Source organism: Takifugu flavidus, chromosome 5 (genome assembly GCF_003711565.1).
Source record: "Takifugu flavidus isolate HTHZ2018 chromosome 5, ASM371156v2, whole genome shotgun sequence".
In the NCBI taxonomy this organism is placed as follows: domain Eukaryota; kingdom Metazoa; phylum Chordata; class Actinopteri; order Tetraodontiformes; family Tetraodontidae; genus Takifugu; species Takifugu flavidus.
Genome location: NC_079524.1, coordinates 12,648,280 through 12,670,184, shown reverse-complemented (window position 1 = coordinate 12,670,184; position 21,905 = coordinate 12,648,280). Strand labels below are relative to the sequence as shown.

Genomic DNA, 21,905 nt, shown 5'->3' with positions numbered 1-21,905 from the left:
CTGATTTGAGACATGGCACAATACATGGACATTCTGTTACTGCTGTTGAAGGTGGTTCAATGGTTTCAGCTGGGAGGGACTCAAGGCGAAGACTTTACCGTCTCCTCTGAAACGAGCAGTAAGTATAAATACAGGCAGAAGTAATTGAGAGTATTTCCACCACAGCCTCCTTTCCAGATCTGTTGGGGAACCAGACTGTTAGTCTTCTTCCAAGATCAAACCTCAACTACAACGTCCTCAACGTTCCTCCAATCTTCTACAAGTTTTGTTGTAGATCAGTCATCTCCATCCGGCTGCCACATGTTTCAGGCTTCCAAACAGGGGAGCCCAAATTGCAGCAAAAGTTGCAACCAGTCCCCCCGAAGCCCAAACGTTTATGGGTTTGGTACGTTCTGACCTCTGAAGCATGTAGGAGACGTTCAGCATTAGCAAAACAGGCGATGTTGTTCATCTTTCTTTTTGTCAATAATACTATATTTAGGTTATAATCAGCATGTGGAAAGGAAGTGGGGAGAGATGTTGCATGTTATATTTCTGTTGACTGCTGCTTTGCACATGTTGACAAGGGCAGCAGATGTGGTGTTAAAGCCCTTGATGTTTTCCTGGAGGAACATATCAGCATCCACAGGAGGAAGACAACAGGGAGAAACTTTTAACTGGGCTCAGTCCTGGAATCACACCAACATCTGACGGGCTTTTATGTCTGTTCCACGTCCACCTACTAAGTTTGATCCAGAAGGTTTTCGTGTAACTTTTCCAAAAATCACTTTTTTCTCTGCTGTTTTCCCAGCTTACAGGACCGACGGATCACAGTTACTTTGACAGCTACCCTCCAGATGAAGACAGTCCTCCTGACGAGCTGTCTGGTTGGGACGTGGACTTCTGATTCACCTTTGCACTGTTGGTCTTGCACCGAGCATATTCATGGGTCCAAGCAGGTTATCAAATATTAAACATGCTTCTTCCCCCACTATTTTAGTTACAGGTAAGTGAGGAACTGTTCCATCACCATATGCACAACAGCACTAATGTTTATTAGCATTAGGTCCACACAAGTCCACTCTGGTAGCCTGCTTCTACATTGGCTACACAGACTGGTGACTCCTCTTCCGGCCACTTGCTCATTGACATATCGACAGGATTATTTATTCATTTTAAAGTGTAATCCAGTATTGGGAACCTGGGAGGATCCTTTTTGAACTGTTAGCTTGATGCTCTGTCACGCTGTGCAGTCGTGCTAGCGGACGCTGCTATCACCATCCAGCCTCAACATCCTGCTGTGGTAATCTAAGCCCCATCAAGGATTACTGTGTCATGCTGTGCTGACCTGAGTTGCACTGCCTAATGGAAATATGATCAATCCCTTGTTACCATTGATGGCCCGTTTTAGATTGTGCAGAAAAGGACAACAAGACTAGCCAGGACACCTGTCCGCGTGACTTTGGACTTTACAAACCAGCAGGTCAGCTGTGAATAAATACTCTGATATTATAGAAACCTTGAAAATCTTTGATTCCACAGTTCAGTTTGGTGCAGGGAACCTCTCCTCTCTAGGTGTCTTTGAAGATGATGTCATCGTTAAAGACTACAAAGCATCACATGTAACTATAGTTGCTTAAATGAGCGTGAATGTCAAGGATATTATCGTTACATACTGTGAAAACAGTGACTGACGTAAAAAACAAATAACGTTCCAGAGTTGAAAAGGTTTTGCCTGCAGGCAGGCTGTAAAGCTGCTAGCATCTCCTGACAGATAATCTGAGCTGGGAGTTGATTCAGTGTCCTGTGTCACGGCAGTGTGTTTTTACGTTCCTTAATCTACAGTCATAAAATATTTTACAAATACCTCTAAAATATTATTTTCAGAAACTGTTTTCGTGATCTTTCCACATGTGGCTCTCCGGGAAATTTGTGTTGCAGCTGTGTGGTTTTTATTTCGTATGACTGAGGGGGTTTTGTAGTCGCGTGTGCAGCCGGTCTGGAATGGAAACGAGCCCGAGGCAACTTTGTGGTTCCCAGTTTCACAGGAAGGAAGAGTTAAATGTCCAATTTGGACATTGATTTTGTTTTACATTCAAGAAATAGCATGTAAACTGTCAGTGCACCCATCAGGCAGAACATTATGGCCACCTGCCTGTTAAACTAGCCTGGACCCGTCGAACGTGGTCTCCAGCTGTGGTATCTGGTACCGAGATATCAGCAGCACATCCTTTGAATCATGTAAGTGGTGGGGTTGGGCCTCACTGGATCAGACTTGTCCTGCACATCCACAGATGCTCAATTGAGATTTGGGGAATCTGGAGACCAGATCACCACTTCAAGTTTGATGCCGTGCGGCCTGGTGGCTTCTTCCATTGTGTGGCGGTCTGGTTCTGGTGCTCCCCTGCCCATTGTCGGTGCTTTTGGTGGTGGACAGGGGTCAGCATGGGCACCCTAAGTGGTCTCTTGCTGTGCAGCCCTTATAAGTAAGGAATCGTCTGACACCTTTATGTCAGAACCAGAATTGACTCCTTTCAGGCTCGACTGTGGGATCGGACCTTCCGGACATCAATCAGCCCACCTGAAGACTTTGACCAGCCTGCAAGAGCTGCAGTTCTGGAGCCGCTCCCACCAAGTCGACCAGACATCACAAGCTGTCAGCGGAGCTTCATCAGTGTATAAACAGAGGCCAAAATACTTTTGTCCTACGACTCCTCCTAATGGTTCCTTATCTACCATGAATTGTATAGATGTGCAAATGTAGTCGCAGTGTTTGTGATGCAGATACAGAAAATGTGGCTTTCTCTAAACCAGTTTGTTCCAGGATGCAGAAATAAACCCCCAGCACCAGTGTCACAGACATATGACTGGTTGGTCTAACCAGAACGACTGGTTAGCTCTTTTTTATATTGGCGACTGAATTCTTAGAAAAACACCAGCTCTGGTAACAGATCTGAGACTTGGATACTTTTATTAATGTCTTTGAATGTGGCGTAAAGATGATCAGCGCTCCGAGGGGGACACCTTTAAACAGTTCAGCACACTTTCACAGCAGTAGCGTCCGTCGCAGGTATAAAGAAGGTCCACGTGTCGGAGCACCTCACCTCTACATGATATGTAGCAATCCCATAATAAATAGATGCATGTTAAAGGTCATTTCCATATACAAATATATTTTATGAAGCTTATTGTACAAGCGTTTCTTAGCTACAGCGTAACATTTACATTATAGTGTTGAACAGCGAAGGAGCGACACCGCTGATGCACCGTCGCACAGCCACACACATCGGTGAAGTTTAGGCTTCAGCTGAGGGTCAAAACCACTTTAATGCAGTTGGGCCTCAAATAGAGGAAACCTAAAATGTCTAGACAACAGAGCGAACAGCTGTATTGGATGAGAAGAAAGTGTCATTACAAAACATATAGTTAAAAAAAAAATCTGTTCTCAGCTGACACAAATTAAATGTCTCCAAAATACAAAAATAGTGAAACATTTGAAATACGTAGTATAATTCCCACTGGCATTCGTAGCATATGAAACTATATTTACTTATTGTAGTCTATTTTGTACCATAAAAAAAACTATTTTTAAAAAATTGCTTTAATGTGAATTAAGGCCAGTTCTTTGAACTCTGTTGAACAGGCAACAAAGACATCAAAGCTGCTGATGGACCCACTCTAAGAAGGCACTTCTATCTCAAACACACGTCAGAATGTCATCAGCATAGAGTGAACTATATACAATAGCAATGTACAAATCTATAGGAAAAGGTCTGCTAGTCTTCTTGCTTTGAATAAATATTTGTTTTTTTACCTGGAATAATAGCATCGTGCAGCACTAGCTGTGCTACAGGTTAGCCCCTCAACCACATGTGCTAAAACAACCACTGCTGATCTACTTTATACTGAATTACCAACGGCTTACACAACCCAGCAGGACTGGATCTTTCAATAAATTACACAAACTGTTCATACTTTTTGGTTTTGGCATCATTATTATTATTAGCTTGAATTGCTTTGAAAGTAAAATGAGTCTCAAAGTTCGTAAGCTACACTGAGCAGTTAGCAGGTATTATTGTCGCGACTTAAAACGCAGTAGCTTTGAAATTTTACCCTTTTGAAAAGCCGTTGTGACAGCACGTGTTTTTTGTCAATGAAAACGGGTAAAATATCCAAAGCTGAACTGGTTCCAGACCAGCAGCACATGTTGAGTCAACATGGATTCGTTTTCTTTTTTTTTCATATTGAAGTTAAAACAAACAAATTTGTCTGGCTTTTCTGGCCCTTGGTAGATGTCGCCCGAAGATATGCGGAGGTTAACGTGTGTTGCCAGCATGCTGCGAAGTCTTACAAAGCCAATAACAAATGCGTTCATCGTGATATCAGACCGCCGGCGTAAATCTTCCACCGACTTATCAGATCCAATAAACACTTTATGTTTTCCGCATGAACCTCGAGAACCTTTTGAACTTCTTTTTGAAGTTTTGTGTGTTTAATAAAAAACATGACGAACGTTTCATCTTTTGGTATCTGTTATCCACATCTTTAAAATTAAAACCTGGAGGAATTTTACTTGGCGAAACGTAAAACTTCGTACGCCAAACATTCATGAAACCACAACCGAGAACTCCTTTGTTTGTAGTAATCTGTTAAAAGGTGTGATCTTACTGGACTGCCTACACAACAATTCTGGCTTTGGAATCTTATACATCTCTCTATAGCAGCCAAGCTAATATCTATACATTAACTTTCCATATAGTGAAGGACACACAGTGAAAGTACAGACATAAATACATACACACATCACAAACCATGCAAGGGCCAGTTGGATTCTAAGGGACGCTGGAGAGAAGGAAGAGGAGTCCTGATTTTTGGTTCTTCAATTTTTATCTCTCACGACAAACATTTTGTATCTGATTGGGTTGATGAACCGGAAACATTTCCATCACTGTTGAGGCTAACTTTAAAGATCCGTTCTTTCCCGTGAACAGACCGCTAGGAAGAGAAAAAACAGGAGAGGAGAGCGTCTGTCTGTCTGTCTGCATGTTGAGTGTCTTGGCTTTATTGAGGAGCTTTAATGGCGACGGAGGATATGAAAGCTATCTACAGGCACACGAATCGACAGTCATGTCGGGGTAGACTTTAAGAACGACGTTCTTGTCTTCATCGAAGAAGAGGATGCTGAGGGAAGACATCTTCTGCGGGACGCAGCACGGCTCAGGAATACCTGGGACGACGCCCACTGCGCGCACTATGCTCTGGATGGTGGCGTGGTTCGACGGCTTCAGGGCCTGAAACGAAGCAACCAAAGGATCAAAGGGGATTCTATAAAACAGACAGTCTTGGTAGACGGGATCCTTCTCAACGCTTCTCAATGGATTCCAGAAAATAAAAGGATCTGTCCATCACTACTACTACAACTCTACTCTTTGTTTTTAAAGATCGGATCTCAATTGGATTACACATAATCAGATTATGACCCCGTTTTGTAATCTAGTTACATGTAAACAGATTATTTGTAATCTTTTTAGATCTGCAAACACGCAGCAGCTCAGTTGAACTTTTATTTGTATTGGGTTACACCTGTTAAAAGAGCGTTGACAGATATTAAGTCACATTTACAGACAATCTTGGGTGGAGGATCTGGGAGGGGACCGATCTGTGGTTCCCACACCTGAACCGGCCGTGATCCTTCAGGAGCGGCGACAGGGATCTGCCCACACGTCATAATAAACTGGGCAGAGCTGTTAATTGTAGCTGTTTAGCAACTTCTAAAGCTTCGCTCTGACAAAGGAGAAACACATCACAGGCCCGTCTGACTGGGCCATGGACCTGGAGGAGGGGGGCTGCTGGCCTAAGGCCCTACAGGCCCTACTTCTGGGACTAATTACACTGACTACAAAGGCCAGCGTCTCCGAGCTAATGAATTAAGTGGATGGATCTCGTGCATTCCGACCATGTTTAAAATACCGGTGATGTTATCTCATCAGCAGGGACAAAGATTACAGGGGTTGAATTTTCAACACGGCTGCCAGTGAAACTAATTGTTTTTACTTTGTCTTTGTCTTCTGAGATGCTCGAGAACTGACGATGGCGATGATCAGCCACCTGTTTCAGAGTGAGCGCTGCTCCGTTTTTCCCTTATTCGGCTCCCGCTCGAGCCGCCGCAGTGCCCTCGGGTCTCTTTCTCTTGTAAAGTTTACACGCATGTATAAATTTGGCTGTAAACAATTAAAGATTAAAGCGGAAAGGATGAATTCACGCCAGCTCCAAGTATCATCGTCTCTAATAAGACAGGGAGGTGTGAGGGGGTTCTGGTGTTGATGTTATCCAAATGAACACGCTACAGAGCAGCTGGAGCTTTGGTCAACCTGGGCCTGGAAGCTTAATAGCCCGATGTGATGATTGTTCAACACGGCTGGGTTTATTTACAAGATTGTTGAGATTATGGGCTAATGCCTACAGTCTCCTGGACTGCACGGGGAGGTCGAGTGTTGGGTCGTATAAGTAGTTTAAACAAACAGTATATTTGGATGAGAGCATCTGGAACACATTTACATCCCAGTACAGTTGTATACTTGAGTTATTCCACCACGACAGTAAAGGTTTGGGGCACCAGATGGACTCTGGTGCTCCGCGAGATGGACTCACCTTGGGCATGGGGAACTGGCAGGACCCTGAACAGTAGTAGGCATCAAAAGACTTGGGTGATATAATCCACTCGCTCCATCCAATGTCAGCAAAGTCCACCTTCAGGTATCTCCGAGCGCAGTTCCTCGGCTCGTTCCACTGCTTCTTTCGTGCCTTTTTAATTGTCTGCTCGTCAAACTGCAGCAGGGGCATCTTGTGCCTCTGGTTCTTGCGTGGTTTCTTACGTGGCCGGCGGGCCGGCTTGTTTTCATAAGGTTCGTATGGACTCGTCTCGTCCCAGCCTGTGGTCTCGTAGGGATACTCGGGCCCGGGAAGTTCATTGTTCTGCAGTGGAAGGAGAATGTTCACCGAGCGTTTGTGCCTCAGCTGATCACCTTTGGTATTGTTCAGTTTAAGGGACCCGGGAGGCGTGGTGCCTTCCCCCCCTGTCGGCTGGTGCCGTTGGAGAGTAGCTACCACACTTTCTGGTTCTGAAATGGCAGAATCGTTGGCATAGACCAGGATATAAGGTGAGCGGTCTGACAGAAGCTTCTTCCACGGCTGGGGCCCTTGTGAGGTCACGTCGATACCAATGAGCAGCTCGTCATGGTTTTTAGCCTGGCTGACCACACGAGTAATGTCCTTCCACTGCCAAGATATGAAGTCCCTATACAGGGTGGACACGTTGATCCGGAAATGTCCAAGAGTCCTCAGCTTGTTATCCACAGAGGCAAAGCTCCAGATAACCATGTGAATGTGGCTGTGTCTTCGGGGGCCGTGGCGGCCGCAGCCTGTGGAGCCAAAGCAGCCGTGGGTGCTGTTCTGAAGGTCTCCGATGTAATAATGAAGAGTGGCTGACAGGACGTCCTCTGACTTTGTGAGAGAGGTCAGGTTGAAAATCTGAAGACGCTTGTTGTTGAGCATGCCTGCAAAGCACAACAAAAATGATAAATATGGATGATCTCTGCCCTTAACTGACATTTGGATTTTATTACAAAACTTCATCAAGTGATCTGACGAGACGATTAAAAAAAAAACAGTCAGTAAATTAAGAAGAGTTTCTATTTTTCTCTTACATGCGGGCAACTGACGATAGGGGGCGGTATAACAACAAAAAACTGTGTCGACTCGGAGGGGAAAGTGGCGTCTGCTGCAGAACCCGCGTCAAAGTGGCAGATACAGACTTGCATATAGGGAACTTTAAGTTTAAAAACAAGAACAAAAATGTATTTTGTTCTGTTAAATTTACAGATACGCGGAGAAACAAACAGCAGTTCGGGCATGCAGCAGCCGAGAGGAGACCCTCTCGGCGAGAGGTTCGACGGGGAATCTAATGGCAAAAACAACAAGTTGTGGAAATAAATGTGTCGGAAAAGAATTCTGAGTTGTGATGGAGAAGAATGTTTGATGTTTTCACAGGAATGAGCTAACAGCCGTTCCGATTTCCATTCCGAAATCAACAGGTTGATTTCACACCGAGCAAAAGGCACAAATCCTTAATTCTTCCGCCCGTTTTACTGCATTAAACCTAAACTGTATAAATCTGTGTAGGTTTCACGTGTTTAATAGGGCAAATACGCGGGTTTTGATTTTTATACACGTAAATTGCGCACGAATATTGGCACAAACCTGAGTGGTTGGTTCATTAGTTTACATTTACCACAATTAAAACAACCAGATACGGATTTTCCAGACTGAGGCAGGTTTGTACTGATGCGTAAAGGTGTGAGAAATGAATGGAGACTCACCCCAGTGCGCTTTGAAACTGCGGATAGTGTTTCCATCCTTGAAGGGAAATCCAGCCTGATTATACTTGGCGTAAAGCATCTGCATGTGTTCCGTCATTGTATCCTGCAACAGACGGTCCCCGTCCTCCTTCACCGGGTGTCCTCCATCCAGCGAGTGAGTAAAATCCACCGACCGTCGCTCGGGGAAACTGTCCGTCTTCAACATCGCGCAGTATCCGACGCAGAGATAAGTCCATCCGTAGAGCAGCATGAGCACAACCCGGGAGTACAGAGCCATGCTTGAGCAACAGAGAAGGCAGCAGCGGAAAATAAAAGTTCTTAAGATGAATCCAAAGGCTGGTCCTTATCTCCAAAACGACAACATCACCTGAGGAGTCCTCTGTTGGAGACTGATACCACCATTGCTCATAGACGGGGACGGTGGACAGTACGACAGACTTCTGTCTGCTTTTCAGAAGCTGCAGCTGTAAACGTGCGACGACCTGTAATTAATTAAAGTTCCTGGGCGCAGTATCAAGGTGCAGCGGGGCAGATATGAGAGGAGCGAGGCGGGTAAAAAGCGACGCTACTGGGTTTGTGTCCGAGCTCCGGGCTGATTTCAGAACCAGCACTCAGCAGTCCCTCCGTCTCAGTTGTCATTAAAGGTAAAGCATTTGTGCGTGGTATTATAGGGCTAGTGGGACCAGCTGGGTATTCCTCGCGCGCCCACACACACACACGCACGCACACGGGCGGGCGGGAGGGAGGGAGAGGGGAGGGAGCTTCCTGTTCAAGTTAACTTTACGCACATTTAGCCTAGAGACAAATTGTCTTGTTATCAAGAGCTAAAGACGACTTTTCACCAAGTCGATAAGACTCGTTCTGTTTTAGTGAAAAAAAGTCCTGTCCGTGTGCAAACTGCTGCCACAGACCAGCCGCTCCGTGCGTAATTTCTGCTCCGCCGAGCTGTGCGTCTGTGCCTCGCCTGTGAATGAAGTGGATTATTGTCAGTATTAAAGGCTCTCTGCCCTATTTAGTTTAGTTCAATGGAGTTAAGCACACACATCCTGTACCATCGCGGTCCGATCCGGATGCCGTACTGTGCCGTTTCCCCCCACCGCAACCACCCGCCCTCCGCGGCACCCCATCCAGCCGCCCTTCCAGCCCCCCCAAATCCATCAGTGGGCTTCTCTTTCAGGGGCATTCGGGAGGAAATGATTAGGGCATTTCCCCGCCCCTGGACATCTGATGGCAATAATATTAGCATGTCCCCGTGAGTCAAGACGTCCAGTGGATTTAACCCTTTCTTCTCGGGGATGACATCAGATGTAGATAAAGAATCTTAGAAAAACTCAAATCACACGAACATTAACACAGTCATTCAAGCCCGTTGGTGGGTAAAATACATTTTAACAAAAGTTAAGCTTAATTTAATGACAGTTTTCAAAGCCTTTAGGTCTCAGCAAATGCTCTTTGCCAAATCTGTATTGCAGTTAACATCAGGGTGTGTTTGATTCGTGTCACTTAGCTCCGCGGTGGTGCAAAACCTCAGCGCCAAATATATGCTGCCTTAGAGGAACAGATAAAATGATTGTCTGATTGGTCTTGAAGTGCTGTAAAATGTGACATTGGTTGGAGCATTGCACTACAACCAACATCTTTAACTGGTACTCTGAAAAATGGGAGCCGCTTAGGGCTCAAAACCCCAAAAACATCAAGACAAGTGGCTGAAAGTTTGAGCTGTAAATCCTGGTCAAGCTGAATGATGAAAAAAATAATCAAATAAAGGTTCGGCTATGCTTGTTACATTAGTAAGTTCCTTCTGATATTTTAGGCCTAGTTTGGTCTAATTTTGCTTCTTTATTACCTCATGTTGTGTGTATTAGGGGCAAGTCAGGCCTCAAACTAATAAAACCACGCTTCATTTAAAACCCCAACAGCTTAAAAGCCCAATAAAACAAATGAAGCGGGGCCCAACCAGTTAAATGAACTTTATTTTAAAATCATCACTATTTACAGACACGGGGTCCATCTGGGTGTGCTCCAGTTGTTTTATTGGTGATATTTGGAAGGCTGTCTTCCACGGAGGTTTGGCGTGTAAAGTGGTGCGGGTGTGCTTCGTGAGCCGTGTTTGTTTGTCGAGCGACAGATGTTTGAGTTTTGCTTATTTTCCATGCGTACATCTGCACTTTTGTTTGTGATTCGAATGACGTGTGCCACTTTTCCGAGGTCGTTCCGTCACAGCGCCACAGGAACAAACTCTAGTCTGTAAACGGAGGCGAAGTGAGTGTGAAATGTTGATTTGCCACCCAGATAGTTTGAGTTTTTACTTACAAATAATTACACATTCAAATAATTATCCAGGTATTGTGATGGTTTCAAAATATATATATCCTTCTGGCTTTGTCCCTGACAATTTTCTGCCTTGAATCCATTAGAGAAAACAAAAGCAGACGTTAGATTACCTGTAAAAATCCAAAGTATTTTGGAAATCAAGAGTTTATGCATGTTTCAAATTCCACTTTAGAAGAAGGGAAAAAGGGCAGAACTGTTTTTTTTTTTTAAAATCAGAGAGCAGGAAAATAAATTACGAATCCATATTGTGGGAAATTTGTGTTCTTTAACACAGGAAAACAACCTGCTGACATTTAAAGGAGGCTAAACTGTTAGAAGTGATCTGGAGCAGCTTAATAATTCTTTCTTGAATGTTATCTTCCCTCCAAAATGCCAGAGTGAATGACTAATATGTAAATGATGATCGGGCACTTTGATGTAGCTCTCAGTGTGTCTTGCATCTGGGAACATGCGGAATGCTTTAAGCCCATTACCCATTCTTCCAGTCCAGTTGGAGCTACCGCAGCCTGGAGGAGAACATAAAAGCACCCCGTCATCTTTCAAAGTGCCTTTAATTTGTTTAGACAAAACAGCCAGAAACATGCCAATCCGAGAGGCGTGACGGGACCCGGGTCCCTCAGCAGGACCCCGCTGCTCCAGGAATGGCATATGGGCCGAGCTGATCCTGGGTCTGCATCAATGCCAGGAGCAACGGACAAATAAAGGCCGAAAACTACAAGAAGTTCCATTAAACTATGATAGAATGACAAGAAAACGGTCACGTCATCCTCTGGGATGCTCTATTTCTCCCCTGCAGCACCTCCACCTAGATGGAAACTGCGATATAAAGGAGCATTCAAATTAGAGGCTCCTGGTGCTCCAGATAGGTGTCACATGAGCAGCCGGACGCTGGAGCCTAAAATGTCCTGACGTCGTGGTCGTAGATGATAATATGGAGGTAGAGGTCTGAATGAATGAGGGTCCTTCTGGGGTCCGCAACAGGTTCAGCCTGGAAGCCAGCAGAATGTTGGAAGAACTTAGCAGAGCGGCTAACCAATGGGCTATAACAATGTTATTAAACGAGGAAGGCCTTGAACCTTCCTGTAATCTCTCTTCCTTGAGTCTCTTTATCAGTATCAAGACCTCATGATTAACAGTCTTTCTCTGTCTAAATGCACCACTGGGGGTAGATATTAGATGTTCATAAATGAGAGAGCAGGTGTAAAAGCTGCTGTGTGCCGGCAGCTAAACAGAAACGCAGACGCTGGCTGGAACGGTGGGACTATTACCGCGCTGATAGGATGCGACAGTGGCTGCAATTGTTCGTCTCACTGAGAATGTCGGACATGACGAAGCCCCACTGCTCAGATGTGAAGCCACCAGCAGCTGGAAGCGTTTATTTAAGCCCGAGTGTGTCAAAAGCCTCTGGTGGGAGTGGATCCATGGCCAGCCATTACACCCAATTTACACTTTTACCTCAAACAACTTGTGGCTGTCCTTATAAGTGATACAGTCTTCAAAGGAGCATAAATAAAAGCAGAGCAATAAAAATCTCCTCATGAAGGCATTAAAAGAAATGGGGAGGCTGTGTGTGATCTGAAGGATAAACCTCTATATTTAGAAATATGTGTGGCACGAGCAGCTTGTGCCTGTGTATCGTTGCTATAATTTAAATATTGTTACATTTAGCTTGTTTTGGCTTTAATGCAAACGCAGAAAAGTCAACAAACCCTCCTTAATAATCCCCACTTTGACATGGAGCCGTGGATCAGCAGGTACTGAGCTGCTGGCCGGCTCTGTGCTGATCTGGGTTCTGGGCATGTGGGAGGTTCTCCGTGTCTGGTTCTTGTGCTTTTTCTTGTGTTTTTAATAGACAGCCTGGTCGGGGCGGGGCTTGACCACAGCTGGAGCGCTGCGCTGCCATTTTGGCGCTTGGCCTCAAAAACGCAGTCCCACACAGATCTGAGTGCAATTTCAAAATAGTTCAGCCCCACCAAGTACCCCCCCCCCCCTTTGACTTTATCTGTCAGGCTGAGGAAACACCTGTCTTCACCCTCTGCGGTGCAGGTGGAGAGCAACTATTGTCCCTTCCTGTTTAATTATGCTTCTCTCAGATTAAGTTAATCACACTTGATAAAGGGAGGGAAAAAAACACTTTTGTGCTTCCGTGAGACATTTTTACTGCCAGAGAACAGGTGACCCGAGAACAGGTGACCTGATCCCTGGCAGCCAGCTGCCTCAGTAGAACATCAGTGGCCAACCTACCCAGGGGTCTACGTCCAGGATCTTGCCACTGTTCCTGCTCATGAAGAGGAGGCCGTGGCAGGCCTTATAAATCACCTCAAAGTTAGGGCTCGGGTTGGACGAGGACACATGAGTTTCCCAGTTGTAAAAGCTGCAGGAAAAATGGAAACAGTTATGAATAGGTGACCTTTAATATCTAATATTACTATGAAATAACAATTCAGCTTTGTTGCAGCTAAATCAAATCCAAGCCTTGGAACTGGACTTGGGGCTACATTTCTTTCCACCTTGCAGGATAAAGAAAACTGTCTGTTTGTGACGTGTGCTATCTGACCATTTGGCATCCCACCCATAGTCTGGCACAGCAGGAGGCTTCACAGCGACACATGAGCACTGTCCCGAGGTCACATGTTTTACAGAAGAAGAACTTCACGGTTTACGGAGCGTTGCGGATCGTTTCGGAGCGTTACACAGCTTTTGTTATCGCACCAATATTCACCGGCAGGTTATGAAAGAGCTTCGCAGGAAAGACCGGAGGAACCCTGCAGGGTGAGGTATCATGTGTGATAGAGGGTGTAAGGAAAGGTCTGTTTCCAATCTGATACTGAGGGCGCCGCGTTGGGGACCGCCAAACCGTGTCTTAAGTAAAGCTGCGGCTAATAACCAACGGAGACCAAGGGAAGGGTTGAATTCCAAAATAAATGAACGATTAATTTACAGCATCCGTTTGGATCCTGCTCGGCTTTTGGGGTTGGTGTTGTTTTTGATAAGGTGTAACAGTCGTCAGCTGGATGAAATGTTCAGCCCTTCGGGCCGAATCCGGATGCGGAGCCGTGTTTGGTGTTTATCCCGTCACATCAATTACTGGGACAAATTTTGCCTAAATGCTTTGCTGGAGGCGACGCGATTGTTCAAATAAAAACACAGCAGCTTGACATTAGGGAACGTTGGCAGATCCTCCTTGTTGATAGGAAATAAGAGGCGAGTTGAGATGTGAAAACATCTCATTAAGGTAGTGTTGAATACCACATTGTTCCCATGTTAACTTTGGAGCCAGCACAGCCTTTCAGTGGAAAAGGGCCAGATGTGGAAACAAGAAAACCCCAGAGTCAGGTCTTAAATTGGTTGAAATTGAGTTTAAAAATATAAAATACAAAAAAAAAAGGGCCACGTGTACGATGGCGTGGGTTTTCATAGCGAGGATATTGAGCGTCCATTTAATTATCACGATGGTTAGATGTTCATTAATATCATTAGTTGGCTCTATTATCCTGTAACTGACAAGAACACATCAGATGACTGTTGGTTTCTATGGGAACAGACCAAAGATTCCTCAAAAATAAGGACAGAGATTGAGCAGCTCAGACTGTTTAGATCAGCAGCTATAGAAGCTTAAACGTAAGGCTGTGAGGGGGGAGGCTGCATTAGCAGACCTCGGCCCCTGGCCAACAACAAGGGAGGACACGAGGGGGGGAGGCCGTGGTAGCGAGTTGTAAATACTGGACCACAACACGGTGGAGGTGCGCCAGCACACAACAGGTTATATTTCACTCACTCTGATGTTTTACTGGCGCCCAAATATGATAAACAGCTGGTGTATAACGTGGTCAACACTGCCTGATAGCACACGTTACACGTTTGATTAATACGGTGGAAACTACGAGGCTCTGACTTCAGTGGAAATCTCCAGTCAGCGTTTGCAGAGTGTAGAAACTCGCGTAGAGACATAATGTGTTTGCTGCAGGTTACCAGCATGCGTCTTATAGAACCAGCGATAGAAAAACGTGACTATGGTCCTTCCAAAACCCACAAACCCCCACCATGCAATTTTGGGAAATGTAAATACACAATCTAACAGAATGGACTGTTCTTGAATAGTTATGAAAAGGTATTCCAGGTATTCCAGCCAATAACAAGAGTGACTGGCATTGCTGCTGGTGTCCTGGCAGCGCAGCCTTCCTGGACCAGACCTTTTAAAATGTGAGAGAGATCGTTCTTCGTCTTAGCTTCTTTAGCCCAGCTGCACCAGGATGAAGGCCCACATTTGTGCATTTACTCTTCCAAAATAATTGCCTTTAGAAGTTTTACTATGGCCTTCAGACATCTTTAACATGTCTGTGGCCAGCAAGTATGATGGGATACTGAAGCAGGAAACCGTAATGACAGTCCGAAGCTGCTCCGGGTCCGTCTATAACACACACAGTGACGCACCAGCGGCCTTCCTCCTCACTCCCTTCTCACCTCCCTCAAAGGTGGAGAGGGCATGGAAGCACACTGGTGGCTCAACTGTCCATCAGAGACAACAATGTGCAATCTGGATAACATAGTCAGAACTGGTTATGAGTTGAATAAGGAACCTTACCCGCTACTAAATATCACACATTTATATATATGGAATGTTATAACAAGGCCCAGAATGTAGAGAAAAGTCCTGCGTCTCAACTTTAAACTCAAGATTTTGAACTTTTCCTGAACCCTTTTCACTCAATTTGTTTCTACTGATTTGCAAATAGACAACGATTTGTTTTGATTTACACCAGGTTTGTCTTCCCCTTCAACTTGGACTCGCCTCCGATAAGTTCAGCTATCCCGGGACCGGACCCAGCCAATCACACCAGGTTTAGAGATCAAAACATAGCCAAGTCATAGACGCAAACAATGAAAATGGACATTAACTCTAAACCTGCAGCGTGGAGTTTAGTCCCAGTAAGGTGAAGAAGCTGGTCGCCCAGACGCACATCATCTGAACGCCTCTCACATCTGTCATCAATCTCACATCAGCGTTCAGAGCAGCCACCCTCTCCAGAAAATACTTGAACTGGATGTCTGCGAGCTGTCCAAACGGTATGTGGAAATACAACTATGTATCAAATTAGAAGGGATGATTGAACAAGAGGGCTGAGAAGTTTTCCAAGTTGCTGAAACAGCAGAGGGAAGCGTGTTCAGAATAGACGGCAACAGTGCCCCAATTATGAAATATGAGCTCCCCCCCACCCCCCAGGACCCGGTAGAAAATGACAGTCTGAGATTTACTTGCAGGCGTAAGCGAACGCATCCTCTTTGTAAATTAGATCTGACAGCGTTTCATTGACTATTTATACCAACATGCCAAACGACAATTAGCATTTTTCTGGTCAGCCACTTTTATTCCAGGGTGAACCGCTGACTTTTGCTGCAGAGAGGGGACAGATGTGAGATATTTTAACAGCCGACATTAAAAACGCTGGCGGAAATGAGGCAAAAATCTATTTTTGAAGCGATACCAAGAATTCCCATTCCATTTCTTAGACGTGTTTATGGACCCTCCTCCTCCTCCTCCTCCAATGTGACCTGTCACCCTGGAAACTGGCTCCATGAAGGGTGCACATTTGGCCACAACGAAAAAAAAAAAAATCTTCAGCAGCTGGGTGGCACCACACCCAGACACATGGACCAGTAAAAGTGTCCAAACCTGCATTTGGTGGAAACAATGACTGCGTTCCCATCAGGGCTTCCTGGTTCCTTTTACATTCACATACATTACTGTCACTTTCCATAGTTACAGGCCATGGCTGGACTCTGGTCTCCAGGCGGGTTTCTTGCCCTGGTGCTGGAGCGCCGGGTTTATCTATCGCAGTTTAAATTCAACTGAGAAGAAACAGTGATGGGCTGGAAGGCTGGTTTGGAAATCAGACATTCTCAGAGGGAGAACAATCAATTTGGAGTTCATGAAAATCAATTAGGATCATCAGATGCACTTTAAAGTCTTTACTTAAGAGAGACAGAGGAAGGGGAGCAGCTAGAGTGCAGAAACAGATGGACTCTCTGCTGGGGAACATTAAATAGACATCAGAGATGCTGTAGGCACATCTGGAGTGGCAGGAAACTGGGTGCACGGAGCTGCAGATCTGTGGGATAATTAGATGTGTAGCATATGTATATATAGCAACATGTGTCTGAGATTTGAGGCTTTTACTCACATTTAACCTTAAAATCAAAATGCTCACATGTGCGTCTGAGACTTGTCTCTCAGTAGAGTGCAACAAGTCTTATCTGTTAGCTAATATTTATTTGTGACTGGTATTAACCTGTTACGGATGCAACGAGGGAACCGGTGGGAGAAATAAAACACACACTCGCCAGCTGTGGCCACAGCAACCAAAAACACTAAAAAATGTTAAACTCTAGCAATTTTTTTTTTAGTGAAACCAAATTACAACTGCATTTTTGGCTGGTGTGGCGAAAAATCAGTTGTTTGACTTTGAACGTCATGTTGAGTGTCCACTGACAAGTTTCTCCTTTTTTTGTACAATTTTAATTTTTTAAAAAAAATTTAAACCCCTGGTAGATTGCGTATGTGAACCTATCCACCCTGTCTCGCTGGAGGTGGGAGGCAGAGGTCTGCGCTGGCGCTGGTGTCGCTGCTCTGTGTTCTTTGTGGCTGTGGAGGAGGAGGGACAGGGTTCAGAGTCCTGCGGTGGGAGGTTTGGTGCTCTGAGTGGGCAGCAGCTCCAGCATCTGCTCCCTCTTAACGGCAACCACACTGGGTGTTATTGTTCCCGACAGAGATGAAGGAGAGGAGGGAAGGGGAGAGGTAGGAAAGCTTGGAATGCAACGTTTCCGTAGAAAATGTAAAAAAAAAAAAGATGATGAATTCACGTTTTAATAAGTGAAAAAAACAAATGAGGGAGCGTGAAGTCAGTCGTTCTAGTGGGGGAGCAACAAGACCTGAGGAGAGGAGGGAGCTCATAAAAGCATCATTAGGGAGGAGGCTCCAGGCATGCTCGCTGAATGAATCACACCCACAGCTTATTAGGCGTTCCATTCTTCTCCTAGAGAAGATGACAGGTTGAAGGCCACAGGACTGTGTGTAGGAACGGAGAGTGATAAAATAGGTAAATGATGGATGATATAAAGTCAGGGAAAACAATTCCAGATGGAACACCATTGGAGGCTGTCGTAACGTTAACGTTAGGGTGCGACACGAATGCGTCAAAGCCAGTTAAAATGCACATCCACAGATAGTGGAGTTTTGACTCTCGGGCCAAATCAAGTCACAGCATTAAGACAAAATGAGCTGGAATTTCTGGCCAGCTCAAACAATCTGAGCCACGCCACAAACTGCTGACATGTAGCTGTGGAACATGCAGAAATGGAGCAACAACCCAACTGGATGTTTCTGAAAACACAAGGAGGTAAACAGTGATTAGAGTTCACAACCAGTCACATTAATGGGTTTCCCTGTTTGGGCTGGAGTTCAAGATTAAACCAACAGGAACGCTGGTCGACGCTGAGAAAACAAAAGGTTGAGACTAAGGAAACAGTAATGCTACACCTTTAGAACCTCTGAAGTGTTGGAGACGACGCTGTAGCCGGTGGCAGTGAGGTCAAGAGGGGGCCGTGTCATTTGGCTGAACTCTGAAAATGTGACCCACACTTCGGTTGGTCCTCAGCAGGTTTTTCACACCGATCTGAAATGTGGGTAACGTGTGACTGCGCGCGAGCGTGTGGAATGCTGCACTGGTTTTGGCTGGGGTGATCTGCTGACAGTTGTCTCCTGACAGACAATAAACTATGTAGATGTTACCTGCCCCACAGAGGGACACCAAGTAGACGTTAGCTGACACCTGCAAGGTCAACAGTTCATTTGGCCCCAAGTTCTCTGCCTGGCACGGCTGCACACAGGCTGCTAACAGATGGCCTTTAACGTACTGCAGCCAAATATGTAGATTTTAAAGCCTCCACAGGCCTTTTTTTTGGTCAAGCTGTAACACAGCAAAGATTATATGGAATTGAGACATTTTACCTGAAATTTACAATTAACTTAGTATTTATAAGTAATTTGGAGAGCTGACATGAGCAGGAAGAGCCAAGAACAAGACAGGAAGAGCCCTGGAAGAGGGCGCTGTAAATGTGCTGTTATTAATATTCACACACACACGCACATACACAGCAGCTTGTTATACAGCATGTAGAGGCCACAGGGGTTAGAACTGGACACACCCCCTCTACTGGACCTTTCTGCAGGTCCTACAGAACTACTCTCACATAAACCTGAGTCTCTAATCCCGGATAATAAGATTTCCTTACCCTTCAAATCTTGTCAAATCCCACTAAAGTTGAGCCCCCTGAACAACAGGGACATGGTACAAGGGAAGGAGACTTACCATAAATCTGAGTGTCCTGGCATCAGCTTCTTCTTTCCGCTGAAAATTTGGTTAAAATCACAGGTCTTGAGTCTGTGGGCGTAGTCTATATAGCCAGACACTTCCTGTCCAGCAGTATTATGATCCCTTATGAAAATGATGGACTGTAAAAAAAAAAGAGAAGAAATGCTCTGCATAAATAATCAAAGCCATCACGACTCTCCTGGGTAAAAACCGGTAAAACCAATGTCACTTGGTAAAAGCGGACAGAGCGAAAGGATCTTTTACAAATCCATAAAATATGAAAGTTATTGGCTCAAGCCTGCTTCTAAATCAGCAAATATTGTCCTGCAGTGGCCTGAGTTGACTGAGGTGGGCTGTCTGCACAATATCCTGATCAGATAAACGCGTAGGGTTCAAGTCGTATCCCTCAATTTACTGAAACTTGACTCCCGGTTCCGCTCCAGTACTCCTACAGTCTGCAGGAATATAACTTCAGCTGAATTAAGCGAGTTTAAAATTGATTCCACACGGTGAGCGGGACACTAAAGGACAACACAGTGGAAATATAACTCAAGGAACGTAGAGCTTAATATCTAAAGGTCAGGTCCTTCCTACCTAAACACAAGGTTTCTCCCTAACCGGACCAAACTTCTCACCTCTGCTGTGCGACAAATTTAGCAACAGGGTGGCCGGGGGGGGGGGGCAGTGTGGATGAGAGAGAGACACTCTGAGGTGTCAGGGGAGAGACACCACCACCACATTCCCCCTCGATGTTTTACCTCAGGACGCTACCTTAGGGATTAAAATACTGGACGACAATTCCAACATCGTTTGTCTGAAGCGGAAATAAACCCCCAACACTCATTTCTGATTAGAACTGATGAGTCCGATCTGCCAGTAGGAGAAATCTAAGAGTCTAGGGGTGGTTATCAGAAACGGGTGTTTGAAGTTGGCTTCAGTCAGACAGAACAAAAAAAAAAAAGATTTTGTTGTTGGATTCTGTCGGAGCACATCAAAATCCCCTCAGGTAACAACACGATGTGAAAAGACACCCTTTCATGTCCTTGTAAAGGTGTCAATGACACATAAAGACGGAGGACGCACTCGAGCGTGGAAAAGGTTGTTTTGTCTGCCACAGATGAAAAGCTTTTCTTTCAGGATGTTTTCTGCCCTAGTGGATAATGCAACATCTCGCCATATCACAGTTGTCCTGTAGATCTGTGAGGACATCTGTGCATCTCTTCTACCAGGGAGAGATAACTAGAGCTCCAGATCTCAGAAGAAAACGAGGGCTCTTTTCTCTTTGCCTGCTCTCAAACATTTAAACAGATGCTATCAGATGATCACAGCTGGCTGGAGGCCTGAGCCAGATACCGTATCTGCTGGCTTCTGTCTACCTTCAGCCGTCCTTGAAATGTCATCATCAGGTGGACGAGGAGGACGGCGAGGGTGACCTTACAGAGGAAAAGTCCGTCTGTCAGGACCTATGGACGACGCTCACGAGCCAAAATGTTCATAAGCTTTAATGAGTTTCAGGGAACAAGCACTGAACCCGTCACTTATGTGGGGGGGGGGGGGCACCCCCACCATTACACCATGGAAAACAAGTGGGGCTTTACGTCACCTGCCAGCAATTACCCAGAACAGGTGCTGTGACCTCACAGGGCAACAAGCGAGGGGCCCCTGCTTTATGGCAAACATCACCGGCTTTGCCAAGCCCAGCGCCTCACAGACCCCCGGTAGATCCTCCGTTTTGGGCTCCGCAGTTGAACTTTCAGCTGGCCGTGAAGACAAAAACACCAGTGACCTTCAGATCGAAGTTACATAAACCGCTAAAGAACAGTAGAGCGGTCATTTCCTTTAAATCCATGATCCGTCTGCTTAATAAACACAACAAAGCGCCTCAAATCCTCGCAGCGACGCCGCCCTCGCAAACTTGTTTATGCGCTCTAAAAGCAAACTGTGAAATCCGAACGGCGTGGACGAGGGTAATTATTGTGGTCTGTGTGGAGGTAGACCCTGCCTCCTGACAGCAAGTAAAACCCACACAGATGTGAGTTCCTCCTCAGACCTTTGGCTAATCTTTCAAAGCCTCGCGGTTGAAAGAGAGGGATTTACAAACTCCAGCCAAACAGAAGCTGACAGTGGCTGACGTGTACTGTGCTGCTCCTTTGTGTTTTGACAATGTCCTACAGGTGGGGACTCAATGGCCGGACCACCTGACATCCTGTGGCATGAGAAGTGTGTGTGTGTGATGGGACAGTAGGTGTGTGTGCGGTGGGTGTAGCGATGACAGGCCGGCTGACGTCTCCCTGTTCAGGGAGCATAAAGGGACATTGTTAAGCGCACCTGAAGTTTAGATAAGAGCAAATAAAATCAAAGAACAAATCGGGTGAGAGAAGCCGGCCCGTGCTCACCCCGACCCCGCTAACTTGCTGCCCCCCACCACCACCTCCGCCGCAGCGGCCCTCCCACTGCCTGGGAACAATCCTGCAGTGTCGGAGCGCCGCGCAGGTGTCTTGCGGTGTCAGCTGCCGTGCTGTTTATTATTGGTGGGCTGAGCTTCAGGAGGAATCCCGGGCCATCACCAACAACTGTGTAAATGAGTTGGCGTAAGGAAAACACGGCCTGTAATAGAGGAATGTGTTCAGCTCTTTTTCTGGCAGCCTTCGCTCTTGTCCCCCTTCAGGATTTCCCCTCAGGACTTTCTGGGTGTGTGAAGGTGCTTTTCTTGTGACTCCAACATCAGTAGTGAAGCTCCTCCTGTGGTCTACATGAGACTGATGAAGGAAGGTCATAATCAGAGCGCCAATTTAAAAGATGATGAGAGAGTGTCAACGGTGCAAAGCCAACACTGTCGCTT

General features: G+C 45.6%; 3 protein-coding genes across 5 annotated transcripts in view; 1 reads left to right on the top strand and 2 right to left on the bottom strand.

Annotated features, from left to right (window-relative positions):
• prkg2 (protein kinase cGMP-dependent 2) overlaps nucleotides 1-3,953 on the top strand; it is a 14,966-nt gene extending 11,013 nt beyond the window's left edge. Inside the window, exons 18-19 of the mRNA XM_057032385.1 lie at nucleotides 52-118; nucleotides 791-3,953. Of these exons, the coding sequence (XP_056888365.1) occupies nucleotides 52-118; nucleotides 791-886 (163 nt within the window). The 3' untranslated portion in view covers nucleotides 887-3,953. The remainder of the gene's footprint in view (nucleotides 1-51; nucleotides 119-790) is intronic.
• bmp3 (bone morphogenetic protein 3) lies at nucleotides 2,934-9,448 on the bottom strand. The gene is made up of 3 exons (XM_057032388.1): nucleotides 8,358-9,448; nucleotides 6,631-7,535; nucleotides 2,934-5,270 (listed from the first exon to the last, which is right to left on the bottom strand). Exons 1-3 carry the CDS (start codon nucleotides 8,632-8,634, stop codon nucleotides 5,079-5,081), a joined length of 1,374 nt encoding a protein of 457 aa, XP_056888368.1. The 5' UTR covers nucleotides 8,635-9,448; the 3' UTR covers nucleotides 2,934-5,078.
• Nucleotides 9,449-10,312: 864 nt separating this feature from the next.
• cfap299 (cilia and flagella associated protein 299) overlaps nucleotides 10,313-21,905 on the bottom strand; it is a 35,724-nt gene continuing 24,131 nt past the window's right edge. The window contains exons 4-6 of one of the 3 annotated variants that reach the window (XM_057032392.1): nucleotides 19,061-19,203; nucleotides 12,936-13,065; nucleotides 10,313-10,602 (exon numbers count right to left, since the gene is read on the bottom strand). In XM_057032392.1, coding sequence (XP_056888372.1) covers nucleotides 10,501-10,602; nucleotides 12,936-13,065; nucleotides 19,061-19,203 — 375 coding nt within the window. In that variant the 3' untranslated portion in view covers nucleotides 10,313-10,500. The other 2 variants (XM_057032390.1, XM_057032393.1) reach the window with 2 other exon arrangements.

Excerpts from the sequence above, each read along its gene's own strand:
- bmp3 (XM_057032388.1), bottom strand. The coding sequence starts at position 8,634 with ATGGCTCTGTACTCCCGGGTTGTGCTCATGCTGCTCTACGGATGGACT. Across the intron at positions 7,536-8,357 it reads CAGTTTCAAAGCGCACTGGG|GCATGCTCAACAACAAGCGT; the intron begins GTGAGTCTCCAT and ends TGTGCTTTGCAG. Across the intron at positions 5,271-6,630 it reads GCCAGTTCCCCATGCCCAAG|GCCCTGAAGCCGTCGAACCA; the intron begins GTGAGTCCATCT and ends GCTTCGTTTCAG.